Genomic DNA, 15053 nt, shown 5'->3' with positions numbered 1-15053 from the left:
GAGCCAGATCTCACATAGCCGATTATTCAAATCCTGAACCGAGTAGCTTAAAAAACATGCCCGACACATGTATGTGCCCCAAATTTTGACAGGGTGGATAATGGAGGAGAAAGGCCTGTGGCATGATCATGCCCCATTGGGGAGTATCCTCTGCAAAATTAAAAAAAAAAGAAAAAAAAAGGAGCAGCAGCAGCAGCAAGGGAGATGAGAGCAATTTGAGATGGTCTCTCCAGAGTCTATATGGAGAAGCAGCACCGAAGACTGAACAGGTGAAGAAAATGCCTGATTACAGGGAGACTGGGTAGAAAAATCCCGAAATTATTCACTAGTAATATCATTAGCAGTTACTACCTTGAATTCTATAAATGCCTGATTATAGGGAGATTGAGTAGAAAAATACAGTAATTATTAATTAGTAATAGCATCAGGTACTACCCTAAATTCTCTCCTTCAGCAAGAAAGGCAATTTTATGATCACAAAGAGGCCACATTTTTTTTTATTAAGAACTTGATCTCTAACATACACACAGTATTGCACAAATTTTAAGTGGATCAACAATTATATTAAAGATACAAACTCATTTATATAAACCTACTGCTCTAGATTTGGTGCATTTTGTGCCAGTATTTTAGTAAATAGGGCAACATAAAGGAACTTAGCTATTTTAATTCATGAGAATTAGCTTTCAAAAAAAGCATAATGTAACCTCAGAATACTTAATATGTCAAACCCAGGAAAAATCAATAAACTAAGTGATAAAAGGAATACTTTAAAAGTTGATAGAACAAATGTTAGGTTAAAATAGTGTTCAAAAGTTGTAGAGGGCTGGCTCTATAGCTCAGTGGTTAAGGAAGCAGGATTCCACAAGGTCAACCATGCTCTGAATCCTGGCCCCAGTGGTTTACATAGGAATTGGACTTTGGAAGCAGAAAGTACACATGTATTAAGAATTAAGAAGAAGAAGAAGAAGAAAAAAAAAGACCCCATGTTCTGCTTTGCAATTACAACCAAATTCTAAAATAATAATTCTGGGTTGTTACAAGTTCTTTTCTGCTAGTACAAACCACTGTTTTAAAGTTCTAAAGAAACAAGGTGGTAATTCACATAAAAGGGTTTTAAAATAAAATTCTTCCTATTCAAACTAAAACTATTACGATCACCATCAAATTACAAAGAAATTTTATCAAACTGTTGACTAGATAAAAAACGCCAGATCACTATTAAGATTACCTCAGAGCTTAGAGCTCAGTCACCTACAAGAAAGGGGAGGTGGGGCAGAGTTCAGCTCTCACCCAGCTTGCAAAATGAGTGAGGACAAAAGCCCTTGGGCTTCCCTGGGGTTTTGCTTCCTTATAGACAGAAATGAAGGGGGTGACTAGGTGAGGTTATTTTTGGTTTTTGACACAGGGCATGTACGCTTGATGGAGAGTTGAGAAATCACTCCCCAGGAGGGGTGTCCATGCCACAATCCTCCTGGGATTTGGGACAGGTACGCACACTCACCTGGTGTGATTTTCAAGTTGCCAGATCCAAGACTCGAACTGTGGGTGGTCATGCGGTTAAGCGCCTTAACCACCATGTCACCTGCTGGCTCCTTGACTAGATGACTTTTAAGAGACCTTTCAACTAAAATAATCTAGGTCAGCTTGTGCTCCATCTTTGAGCATTTAGGGTGGACAAAAGAAATGGATTACAAATAAGTGGATAAAGTATTTCTTACCTTTTGATACCATTGTTCAGATATGTGTACTATAGTTCAAGGAAATCTTTTCTCCTACTGTGAAAGGTTATCTCACAAACGAGGCATCTCACAATGAAATTGTTGATAAAAATGTAAAAAAGTTATACCAAATTTGGTGGCAAAACATGTTCCTGTCACAACCCACAGCAGGACTTCGTGCCTCTGACTTTTAGGAGCCACCAGTCTGGTTGGGAAAAATGCTGAGACACAATTCAAGCAATTCAACAGAGATATCACAAGAGCACACCTGTTCAACCATTTCCTGAACACATTCCAGGAATGCAACTTTAATGAACAGCAGGTTCTAACGAAATGGGTGCAAGAGAGCTAAATGCAGGGTGGCATTTTTTTCTTTACAGAACAGGTAATGATACAAAGAGAGCAATGGCTTCTCATTTTTTTTTATCTCCTACAGAGAAAATAAATATCACTTCTTCTGGAACCTAACATCCTGGCTTCATTTTCAAAATGCATCACTTTACTTTCCTCACAAGGCAGACACACATTATAAACCTTAAGCACGTGACAGTCACATGATTTCTTCAGTGAGTCCCAAGGCTTCACCAAGCTTTCCTGGAGCTTCCGGCTAAAGGAGTCCTGAGGTTTCAAATATTAAAGCTTTCTCCACAGCCACAAGTTCCTTTGATGTTTGGGTTATTGAACACAAACTCGCTGGATAATTTGTCTTCAACATAGTCCATTTCTGTTCCTAAAAGTGTTAGCTGTGCTTTCTTTTCGATGAACACTCTGACTCCTTGGGGAAAAAACAAAACAAAACACAAAACGTGTTACAAAAAGCCTATCACGTTATGGAACCTACTGATTCAAAGCACAAGTAAACTTAAAATAGAAACTCCCGACGAAGGTCAAACAGGAGGATTTTGATCACATCTCATTATTTCCTTGAAAGAATTCCACTCAGTTTCGTGTCTGTCCCCTTTTTTGTACACACTAAACTATGTCAAAAACAATGACCTTAGTTCATATACAGTTTCACATGATTAAATTTCATGACAATCCTGTGCAAAACTAGACCCTGCCTTTCACCGTATTTCACTCATTTTCCCAATGTGCAACATGAAGAAAATGTCTATTTTTCTCAGTGACAACTTTCTAAAGGTGGAGTCAATATAATTTATTGAAAACCCTGCAACACAAATACACTCCACACACTGCCAAGCTTAGAGATATACAAAGGTCTATGATAGAATGGGGATACTTCAATAACATCAATCATAATAAAAATAGGTTCTGGTTGTGGGCCAGAAAACAGTACTGTTTCTGAGCAATTATGTGGGTAGAGGCCAGCATCTTTGTAAATACAATTGGTTTAAGACACTTTCTTCCTTATAAGAAACTGAGTCACTACCTAAATATAAACCGTATGTAATGAAATACTCTTTAAGATGAAAATCTTAAAGTTTATATTTTATAAGTTGTTTTTAAAAGTGACACATTAAAAATGTTTTTATTGAATAATAATGTCAGTTTAAAAAGAGAAAAGAACACTCAAGAATTCACATCAGGGCCAGGAGGTGGCATGTGGTTGAGACACTAGGTCCCACATAGCCAACTCCACAGTTTGAGTCCTGGACCCAGTGGCCTGAAAAAACATGTCAGGCACACATGCACATGGGCCAAAATCCCAAGAAGAATGGAAGAGAAGGGACTGAGGCATAGCCATTTCCCCTGGAGGGGGGGTGATGGGGTGATTTCTCACTTTCCTTCTCTCTGCTGAGTGCGTGTGCCCTATAACCAAAAAAAAAAAAAAAAAGAAAAAGAAAGAGAAAAAGGATTCATGCCCAGGGCTAGCCCTAGGTCTAGAGGCTTAAGGGACTAAATCCCACATGGCTGACTGGTTTGAATCCCAGCCCCAGTAGCATCCCCAAGATCCCAACAGAATGGAGAAATAGAGAAGGGACTGTGGTAAGATCACACTCCACCAGAGGGTGCCTTTTCCTATTTCTGGCAAGGCCTCGTGCACTCTGGTCATTGAAAAAAAATAAATAAAAGGACCAGTGGACTGGTGTTTAAGGAAGTTAGATCCCCCACATGGCTGACCATGCAGTTTGAGTCCTGACTTAGCAGCTTGAGAAATATGCCTGGTACATGCACATGTGTGCCCAAAATCCCAAAAGGGGAAATGGAGGAGAAGGGACTATGGTTGACCATTCCTCATGAGGGATGCTTTCACATTTTCCCTCTCTCTCTGGAGTGTTCTGTGGTAAAATTAAAAACAAAAAAAGAAGAAAAGAGTCCATACTAGTTTTCCTACACAGGCAAAGACTGAAGGCTTGCCAAGGGCATAACTCCAGTGCACAAAACCACCACCTCAAAGCCCATAGAAACCCAAGTTCTCCCAATGCCGCAGAATTATTTATCTTGCTTTAAATAGGTTTAATAAAACAACTTGGGTCAGGAGGTGGTAGCAAAAGACAATTAAAGACTTAATGTTTTTTCATTTTTTTAGATTTTTAGTTTTTTACAATAGAGCGTACACACTCACTGGGGAGAAAGAGAGAGGAAAAGTGAGAAATCACTCCCCAGGGGGATGGCCATGCTGCAATCCCTTCTCTTCCATTCTCCTCTCAGAACTGTGGGCATGCATGTACACATATATACATTGTGATTTTTAAGTTGCTGAGTTGGGGAATTGAACCTGGTCAGCCATGTGCGAGTCCAGTTCCTTAACCAACATGCCACACCTGCTAGCCCAAAGAACTGAACTTTTTAATAAAAATTTGAAATTTAAAGTATGATTTAATTTAATTTATTTGACACAAATACAAAACTGCTTCTGTGCATAAAAATGGTCAGTTGGTTCACTCTCAAATTTGTCCCCTTAAAATCTTTCTGGACGTAGAGATGACCTTGCATAGTTGAAACCCACACACAGACCGGCTTATCCAATAACCTACCACTTAGTTTTACTAAAAGCGCAATCTCTGGAGAGAACTTATTGGGTTCAAATTTTCGCCAGACCACTTACTGACTGTGTGGTGATCATAGCAAACAATTTACCCACCCCGTGCCTCAGTCTCCTCATCAGCAGAACAGTGATAATGCGGATTCGCCCTCACTCGGGGTGCGTGTGCACCACTTCCTTTGTGCGCCTGGCAAACAACGCTTAACGTGTAGTTAGCCCTTCCACGTCATTCCTACTATCAGTACTCCTTACTCCATCCCGCACAAGGCTAAACACTTTATGCAAAACAAACTGCCCAGAAAAAGTTAAAGACTCACCATCTTGAACAACTTCTTCATCAGAATCTCCCTTTGTCTTCGTATATTCTAAAGTATAAGAAAGGCCATTACAGCCCCTGGTCCGGACACCAACCTTCACACCTACCTGAAAAGAAATTCAAAATAACAAACATAGTTTTAAAATAGAACTGACTAAAAATTATACAAAAAAAAAAAAAAAAAATCTGGCTACTATTATTTAAGTTTTCATAAGCTAAAAAATAAATAATAGATTCTTGGTTATAAAATATCCACATAGAAAGTATAAAAGAATGGCAAAGGAGGATTTTAAAGATTTAACTATTGTAAAACAGCTTATAAGAATTTTCTTCCAGTCCTTTTCACATATGGCCTACAAACAAAATAGAGAGGAATAAAGCCCCTACAATTCCTGTGACCCTACAAAAACAGCTTATATGAATTTTTTTCCAGTCCTTTTCACATATGGCCTAAATATAGTATTTACTGCAGTAGAAATACACACTTTATTATGTCTTTCCAGGTAAGACATCCAGGTAAGCTTTCATAATTACACTTGCAAGAAATGCCCACAAAGTATTCCACTGAACCAATGTAATGTATGTTAATTACATGACCTTTAATTAGACATTTGGGCCAGGAATAACATTCTTTTTAAATAATTATTTTATTTAACTTTGTTATTATTATTTTAATATTTCCAGAAAGAGACACACACACACAGAGATGGGGAGAGAGAGAAAGAAAGAGAGAAAGCAAGCCTCCAGGTCTGGGACTAGAACCATAGTCAAGCCATGTGGGAGTCCAGTGTCCTTAACCATCACACCACCTGCTGGCCCCAGGAATGACTTTTTTTTTTAAAGAATTATTTTTTATTTAACATTATTTGTATGTTTATTAATGTATTTATTTAAATTTGACCAGAGGAGGTGGGAGAGAGAGAGAGAAAGAGAAATTGAGAAAGCAAGCTGCCAGGTTTGGGACTTGAACTATGGTTGGCTATGTGGGAGTCCAGCACCCTTAACCACTATGCCACCTGCTGGCCCCAGAATAACATTTTTTAAGGGAAGAGCTTTAATGAAAAAACTGAGTAATTTTTAAAAATTTGTGAAAGTGTGTGTATTCATGCACGTGAGAAGCACCCGCAACAGGTTCTTACTCTGCTATCATTTCCTTCCTCCAGTTCTCCAGCTCCTCAGGATCCTGGGTTCTGAGCAAGCCCAGACGTTTCAGATCAACCAGGCCATGGAGTTGAACTAGTGGTTGGTCATGTGGCTTCCAGCACTATATTCCAGTGTGCTACCAATTACACTACCTACACTGAGCCAATAATCCTTTTTTTTTTTTTTTTTTTAAAGCTTTTTGTTATAGGGAGTGTGTGCTCACTAGAGAGACAGAGACAGAAAGTGAGAAACCACCCACCAGGGCAGATGGTCATGCTGCAGTCCCTCCTCCTCCATTTTCCTCTCGGGATTTTGGACGTACACGTACACACTCTTGGTATGAGTTTCAAGCCTTCAGGTTCAGGACTTGAACCACAGTCAGCCACGTCAGAGTCCAGCACCTTAACCACTAAGCCACCTGCTGGTGCCCTAATCACTTTAATTGTGAAAAGGAAAGTATCTGATGGATCTGATGGCAGGGATCACTTACAGGCTGGCCTTTTAGTGCAGTAGTTAAAGAGCAGTGCATTAGGACTTAGATCCCACATGCTTGACTGCGGTTGGAGTCATGAGGATGGCAGCTTGAAAAATGCCTGGAGTGTGTGCTCAAAATCTTGATGAGATGTAGAAATAGAGGAAAGAGGATTACGGCATGACTACACCCCACTGGGGAGTTCTTTGTCTCTCTCTGGTGAATGCTTGTGCCTGCTGACAGAGAAAAACAAAATCAGACCAGTAGATGGCAAAATGTTCACACTGCTGGACTCCCATGTAGACTGCATTTTGAGTCCTAGACCTGGTGGCTTAAAACTCATGCTGGGTGCATGTACATGTGTGCCCAAGATCTGAGAGGAGAATAGAGACGGGATTGAGATGTGGCCATCCCACCCCCCAATGATTTCTTGCTTTCTGTCTCTCTGGCGAGTGCATGCACCCTATAGCAAAAATCTCTTAAAAAAAAAAAAAGAAAAGAAAAAGGAAAAATAAAATAAAACTAGATTAAAAAATAAAATTGCCAGTAGACCACTTTTAAATTTATTTATTTATTTATTTATTTTTTATCATTAGGGTGCATGTGCTTGCTGGAGAGAGACAGACAGTGAGAAATAATCCTCCAGGGGAAGTGCCGTGACACAATCCCTTCTCCAATCTCCTCCTGGGATCTTGGGCATGCATACACATATGCACAGCATAATTTTCAAGTCACCAGATCCGTGACTTGAACCATGGTTGGCCATGTGGGAGTCCAGTGAGTAACAGCTATGCCATCTGCTGTCTCAAGGCATTTTTTTAATCACTAGAGGGGGACAGAGAGATGAAAAGGGATAGAGCACTCCTCAATGGGGCACAGTCACACCCCAATCCCTTCTCCCTTTTTTCTATACCATCAGGATTTGGGGCATGTAGATGCACATATTCAACAAGTATTTCAAGCTGCCAGGACCAGGAATTGAATTGTTATCAGCCATATGGGATCTGGCTCCCTTAACCACTGTGCTACAGGACCACCCCAAATTAGACTTTCTTAAAAATATTTTTACTCCACCTCATTCTGGTAAAATGGTCTCTGGATGTTTCCCTGTAGTCAGGGTTCATTTAGGTTCATAGGCAAAGATCTGGCAACCTCTACATAAGGAAAACTTTAATTCTAGGGCAAATCTGTACAAACATTTTCAAATACCAGAAAGCAAAGGACTCCAGTCTCTACAGACATAATGGGTTTAAAAAGTGACCAAAAGTCACTTTCAAAATACCAAGGTCTACATATATGCAATTTTCTAACAATCTACCTAAGTTCTCTATCTTGGAGCCTATCTTATTTTCATTTAAGCACACATTTAAGTAAAAGTATCATGATAGTGTTATTTCACAAAGAATCTCAATTCTCTAAAAAGTAGCAATATGAGCTTTGTTTTACGAAGGCAATCATGAAGTGGGAAATTTGATGAAGACAGAAGTTAGAATTGTTAAGATGCCTGTTTTTGTTAAGTTTCTTTCTTTCTTCCACAAGAGAGAGGAGAGAGAAACAGAGAGTGCATCCCCAGCAGAGTCCTGACATGACACTGTGGTCTATCCCTATCCCTGAGCCAGGCCCAAATCATGGGGACATGTGTGTCTGGCATACTCAGGGAGGTCTCTGGACTCCAACGTGTAGCCTTCCCTGTTGGATTGCCTCTCAGATGTTGCACTTTGCTGTGCCATCACCTGGCTCTGGGTTTTTGTTATGTTTTTTAAAAATCTTTATTCAAGATAGAGCACATGTGCATATGAGAGAGAGAGAGAGAGAGAGAGAGAGAGAGAGAGAGAGAGAGAGAAGCACCTCCACAGGGCTTGGTCTGCTCAACATCCTCACTGCAGTCCTCCAGCCTGCCAGGATCCCGGGCATGGTTACACGCACTTGGTGTGTCTGGTGCTTTGATGAGCCAAAGCACTAGAGGGAATAGTCTCGTCTGTGCTTAAACAAGGAGAGAGACTGCACTTTTATTCAACTTCAGAGTGACAGTTTAGATAATATGTGAGGTTTTTTTTTTTAAATTTTTTAATTTTTGCTATAGGTGCATGTACTCACAAGAGGGAGAAAAAGAAAGAGAAATAGAAAGAGGAGAAAAGCAAGAAATCACCCCCAGGGGGATGGCCATGCTGTAATCCTTTCTCTTCTAATCTGTCACACATACTCAATGTGATTTTTCAAGTCTCTGGGTCCAGGACCATGCAACCTGTAGACTTCATGTGAGGAAAGTTTGTGTATTTGGAATGATAAATATTAACTGGTTAAAATTTGGAGCACATGTCATTAGTGTTTAACTTAGTTTTTAATCTGGAAAACTCTGACAAGTCACTTTTTGTGACTTGAACCACACAGTTAATTTATACTCTAGTTGTTCGTCTTTTAAAATTGAGTAGAAACATTACTGTCCTTTAGTGCTTAATAGTTTTTAGGAGGGAGGTATGAGAATTCTCATATTATAATGTAAGTTGTACAATGGAGTCCAGAAACCACTCCACTGACTGCTAAATACTGACAGTCCATTACTTAAAGTGGTTTACAGAATTCCATCATTAATTAACAACGCTCTGTAATTAAGATAATGCATGTATCCCTAAGTCAACAATCTTACATCTAGAAATGGATCCTATGTAGGTGCACTAAGCCATGCATACGGTTCTAGAACAGTGGGCCTGGCACACAAGGCAAGCCACTAAATAGTTGTGAAATGATGTCTGTGGCAGCACTGAATGACAATGACCTGACTGACTTTTAATATGGGGGAAGGTTAAAGAAATCAAACCTACTCAATGGAGTACACTATATATGCAGGGATGATAAAGGAGGCAGCAGATCTTATAGGATGGGGAAAGGTCTTCAAGCTAGATTTTTGGGGCAAAAAGAAAAGTATAATGACAGCACGTATGGTACACTTTCATCTAGAAAGGAAAAGAAAAATACACGTATGAAAACCAAGCATGGTCTAGACCGGGGGTTCCCCTCGTGGACACAGTTTTGGTAGTCACAACTTGGTGGGGGACTACTGGCCATCCAGTGGGTATGGCAGTAGGACCTCAAACATCAACAGTGTAGAGCTGAGAAACCCTGACCTAGTCCCATCAGAAGAGAGTATCTCTGGGAAAACATTAAGAGGTGGTTGATTGCTTCTTGGAAGAATGACCGATGACGAAGTTTCTGGGGGTGAGAGGCTGACTTCCTTAAAGTCATGGGCATATTTTACTTTTAAAAATAAGAACCACTAATTTGTTTATCACAAGATAAATTCATTCTGAAACTGCAATTTAATTTTTATTAAATATTTGACTGGTTTTACTTACATGCTCAGGTTTATCTTTAAGAAGTTGTTTTATCTTGTTTACTGCTGAAGGTGTCTGAAAAAAGAAAATGTTAACTTTTTAGCCACAAAACTTGCATTCTTCAAAGACTTATATTTATGAGTCTTTAAGACAGCTCAAGTTTGCCTTTAGCAAATTTATGTGATGCATTTTTGTTCCGTTCTTGCCAGATTACCTTGTGGATTTTATATACAAACACATGACCCTAACTAATTTGAAGCGCTCTCTTTAAAAAAAAATTTTTTTGAATTATTTGCCTCACAATTATTGTCTTGCTCCCCAGTTCAAGTTGGTCCCTTGTCATACTCTGCATGGTACTGCTTACCTTCCTCACAAACGTGACTTTTCTAGCAGTGTCTATTTTGTGCATCTACTGTGTGCTCGGTAATAAGCACGCTGCCTGACGCACACAAGGCATACAGACAGCCAGTGAATGAAATGAGTACTTCACTGGGAAAGCCAATAATCAACAGGTATTTTTTTCTGGTAATTATCAAGACTATAGCTTGTCTTTATTTACTCACAATCTGTTTCAAATCCACCTAAATGCAAAGCCAGTCCACTATGCATTTAGTGTTACTGAAATAAAATAACCCAGGGTGTATTTCTCACACTAGTCCTACCAATAGCTCACACAAATTTTCCCTGTGGATTACACCAATATGTCGAGACACCTAGATGAATGGAACTATGCTAAACAATGAGAGAAGAACATCAAGTTATTTCTCAGAAGGAATGCCATTTAGCCTAGCCCAGTGGCCCTCAAAATAAGAAAACTGTGACATTGCATCACATATGTATATGTCAGCATTACCAATTCAATTTCCTTTTTTAATTTTAATTTTTGTTATAAGGGGAGTGTGGTGTGTGTATGTGGTGGGGGTGAGAAGCACCCCCAATGGGGACAGCCATGCCACTATCCCTGTTTCTCCATTCTCCTCTTGGGATTTTGGATATGGATGCACATGCACACACTTGGGTGTGTTTTTCAGGCAGCTGGGCCTGGAACTTGAACCACACAGTCATACACCCAGTATATATTGAGTGGGGACATATAATGTTCGTCTTTCATAGTCTGGCTGAGATCCAGCTGTCTTAACCATCATGCCACCTGCTTGCCCACCAACCCAACTTTCTTGGGAAGCAAGCTGAGAACAATTTGTTGTTCCAGGGCTTTTCTGGTCAACTTCTGAGCTGTGCCCAAGGGCAGTCACATTAAATGGTTTCTAAATTTTCTAAGTTTTACTGGTAAAAGGAGGCTAACAGTCTCTCTTCCTCAGGATTCTTATGAAGATTAAACATTAGAATTCATGAAAAGCATTCAGGCACAAAGCTTAAAACATGCCAGCCATTATTACAGCAGTGGGAGTAAATCATTATGAGGAGATTATGTCCTTCCTACTTTCTTATTCGCTCCTCTCATTGGCAGTGCTGTGCTAGTCTTCTAGTTTTCTCTATTGATATCTTACTGGTATGTGAATTCCCAGAGTAGAAACTATGACCTATGACTTGGTGGAAAATTGTAGCCAGAACTCAAGCCTGTGCAGGGGGAGGAGGCCCAATAGATGGCTCAAAGAATGTGTTCTCTTCCCCTGTACAGGAAGGGGCTTGGCTAGACCAAGATCTTTTAAACCCAGCCTGGACCCAATTTAGAAGGGTCAAGAAACTGGTTTAGATGTTCAAGATCACCATTTTAGAAAAACGTAAAATAAAAAACACACACTGCACTTAGTGTTCGAATGCAGCTTATTGAAACTTTTAATTTCACTTGCTAATACATGCCATGTGTATACATATTTCATAATGTGTCACTACAAAACAAAAATATGAAAAACCACTATCAGTAGGTGATACCTGAAGGCCTTTCCCCACGGTTCTATGAGAAGTGGAGCCAAGTGCCCAGCCTAGGGAACAGCACCCAGGGGGTGGAAGGAGATGAAGGAAAGCAAAATCATGGTTTCTTCATTTTTGAGGTCAAAGACTATCGACCTCGAATAGTTACAGAAATATTAAAAAGTTTTCAATTGCCTATTAACCTTCTAAATGACTGTTAGTAAAAGCTAGCTTTCCTATCTTCCATTTGTAAGTTTTCATGGTCAGATTTTCTATGTGAGTGCTGAATAAATTAATCTACTTGCTGTCAAATAAAAAGATTTCTAGTATGTTTAAAAAAAATAAAAAGGCTCAGACATGGGAAAGTATTTGTCAGAACTAAAATCTGAAGCATAATCTGGGTTTAATGCGGGTGGGTCAAAGGTGCAGACCCACACATATCACATGATTTAAACAAAATAAACAGAGTTTCCACACTACTCAGTGTCTACCAAACCCATGTATTTTTTTTCTTTTGAATTTTATGATTTCCTAATCACATTTAACTGTTGTATATCTTTATAGCACACAATATGTTTTTTCAGAGCAGAAAGAAAGTGACAATCAAATCAAGGATATTTCCATATACATCACTTTCGTTGAGGAACTTCACATTCTTAAATCTATTAACTAATTATTTCCTGAGACTCTCCTACCCGTTTTCTGCTTTCCATTCCCCCACCCCTACAGTCTCTGGTACGTACATTCGTCCTCCCTACCATATCTTTGGATCTTTTGATTTCTGACATAAAGTGCATACATCTGTTATATACTGAGTTGGGGCATAGTGTTCGTTGTTCATAGCCTGGTTTATGCCACTTAGCATTACATCTTTCATATTCATCTACTCTGTATCACATACCAGGGTATCATTGTTCCTTATGGCTGATGCTCAGTCAGAAAGACACTTGCACATCCATGTTTACTGCAGTAGCATTACTCACAATTGCTAAAGGCATGGAATCAACCCCAGTGCCCAAGAACTGTATTGAAAAAAATGTGGCATATATACACTATGGAATCCCATGTATTTTTAATCTCCAAGTGTCTGTCTTTAAGAAACATTTTTGCTACAGGGTGTGTGAGAGACAGAAAGCAAGAAATCATTCCGGGGGGTGGAGGGATGGTCGTGCCACAATCCCTTCTCCTCCATTTGCTTCTCTCAGGATTTTGGGCATGCATGCACATGTGCCCTGTGTGCATGTTTTTTTAAGCCCCTGGTCTAGGAGCGACGTAACCATCACACCAGCTGCTGGTCCCACTCCAAATGTCTTTCTAAACTACCCAATTTGATTTTACAAAAGAAAATATTTTCTTTTCTCAACCATAGAAGCACTTAAACACAATAAATAAAAGAAATTCACATCCATTTATCAAAAAGTTGCTGATGTTTGTATCTTATACTGAAGGGCACTTTAGGAAAAAGTAACATTAAACAGGAATTGTGCTCCTGGAAAGCTGCTGTTATAGGAACCCAAAATGTATGGTAAGTTTTTTGTGGCAGGCAGAAACCAATATACCCCAATGGGGGAGGGTTCCTAATAATCTAGTTGAGTATTGAATTAGGGGGACAAAGATAGTTCTTAGAACTTTCCAAGTGACCGATTTGATTTTTGGAACAAATCTGAAGAACAGTGAACATTTAGGACTTCTTAATACAAACTCCAGCTATAAAAAGTACTCTTTGCTCTATTTGCACACCCTGGCAAGTTTGCCCTGAGGTAAACAATCGACCTTGGAAACAGTATAAAATCTTCAACTAAACAACATGCTGCAGGGCCTAGTGGCCTTCTAATATCAATTCATTCCCCAGAGCAAGTAAGAAACTGTACTTTCTCAAGAAATTTACATGTAATTGATAACTAATTTACCTGAGATGTGGCCTGTGAATTAAAATTTAAGAGATTTTTAAAAAATTATTTATTTCTAATCAATCAATATTATTATGTAAGTTTGCTATAGGGTATAAGAGAGTGAGAGAAGGAGCAAGAGAGAGAGGGAATTGACAAAGCAAGCTACCAGGTCCAGTACTTGAAGCATGACTGGCTGCATCAGAGTCCAGCATCTTAACCACCATGCCACCTCCTTAAAACTCACTGAAATACGATGATGATTTTTAACCTATTCACAAATAAATGACAGGAACATGACTCTTTAAAGTAGATGAATATTAAGATAATTTGGCCTAATTAATAATTATCTCCATGCTGTTCTTATTGTTAAAATTATGGGAAAGGCACTTGCAGATGAATGTATCTTAGGAACCAACTCTCTTTATCCAGTTGCCATGTGGTTTCATTTCCTTTGGTAGAAACTTTCCATCCTTAATGTTACTGTATATTTTTTTAATTCCCCGGGCAATTTTCATTTTTAACTCTAAGGAAAAAAACCCTGAAGTTAGGTATAGGATTAGCTTACTTTGCTAACATGTGCCAACAGCTACAACCTATTTTAATTTCACTATAAACCAGGCATTTTCATGTTTAAAATGATAAACATTGGGTTGTTCCAACAGTTATAACATGTTTTCCTATGCAAAAATGTGTCATGACAACTGAGTAGCAGCCAATGAAAAAGTTACACAATGTTTTGCTAAACCCATCATTTAACAGTTATGGCTGGCATTATGGCAGTGTTTTCCTTTTGTCTTTTCCTATTCATGTATATATATAATAAATAATACAACTTTTTAAAAGAATCCATTATTTAGAGTGGCTACATATTTTACCAACAGGCTCTACTCTAATGTACTTAACCCATTCTCTCATTGTTAGATGGTTGGGCTACTTCCAATGTTTCCTGTGTTGTGTCTCCTAAATTGACTTTACACACACATTTTAGTGCTGGTCAATGATCTATAAAACTAGTCAAATGAATTAATAAGTATCTTCTTACTGAGCATGAGTTGTTTCCCTTCCCAACCAGGTTCTACGAGAAAGTTAAGCCGAAAAGCATTCTCTGTGCACAACATATTAACCTGTTTTCCTGCATCAAGAATGACACGAGCTGTACCCCTGTTCTCTCACAGAACTTTGGCTAAGCTTTATGGACAGCAGCAGGCCGCTCCTAATCCTAAATTAGGGCTGCATTAACTGACCTATACAGTGACAGGAAACCAGAAGGATGACATTTACTCTCTGAGTTGTTCAATCATATCTTACTCTGGTTCCCACAAGTTCAACGTCATTTGTTAACTTTTAGATGTGTAGGG

The 15053-nt window shown here is 39.0% G+C and overlaps 1 protein-coding gene across 1 annotated transcript in view; it reads right to left on the bottom strand.

The window, feature by feature from the left end:
• Positions 1 to 479: 479 nt before the first annotated feature.
• The window catches only part of ISCA1 (iron-sulfur cluster assembly 1), a 17129-nt gene continuing 2555 nt past the window's right edge, over positions 480 to 15053 (bottom strand). Inside the window, exons 2-4 of the mRNA XM_006139846.3 lie at positions 9953 to 10006; positions 4986 to 5091; positions 480 to 2496 (exon numbers count right to left, since the gene is read on the bottom strand). Coding sequence (XP_006139908.1) covers positions 2348 to 2496; positions 4986 to 5091; positions 9953 to 10006 — 309 coding nt within the window. The 3' untranslated portion in view covers positions 480 to 2347. The remainder of the gene's footprint in view (positions 2497 to 4985; positions 5092 to 9952; positions 10007 to 15053) is intronic.

This window comes from Tupaia chinensis, unplaced genomic scaffold (genome assembly GCF_000334495.1).
Source record: "Tupaia chinensis unplaced genomic scaffold, TupChi_1.0 Scaffold000007_1, whole genome shotgun sequence".
NCBI lineage: Eukaryota > Metazoa > Chordata > Mammalia > Scandentia > Tupaiidae > Tupaia > Tupaia belangeri.
The sequence above is the reverse complement of the archived record's forward strand: the minus strand, read 5'-3'. Positions and strand labels throughout refer to the sequence as shown.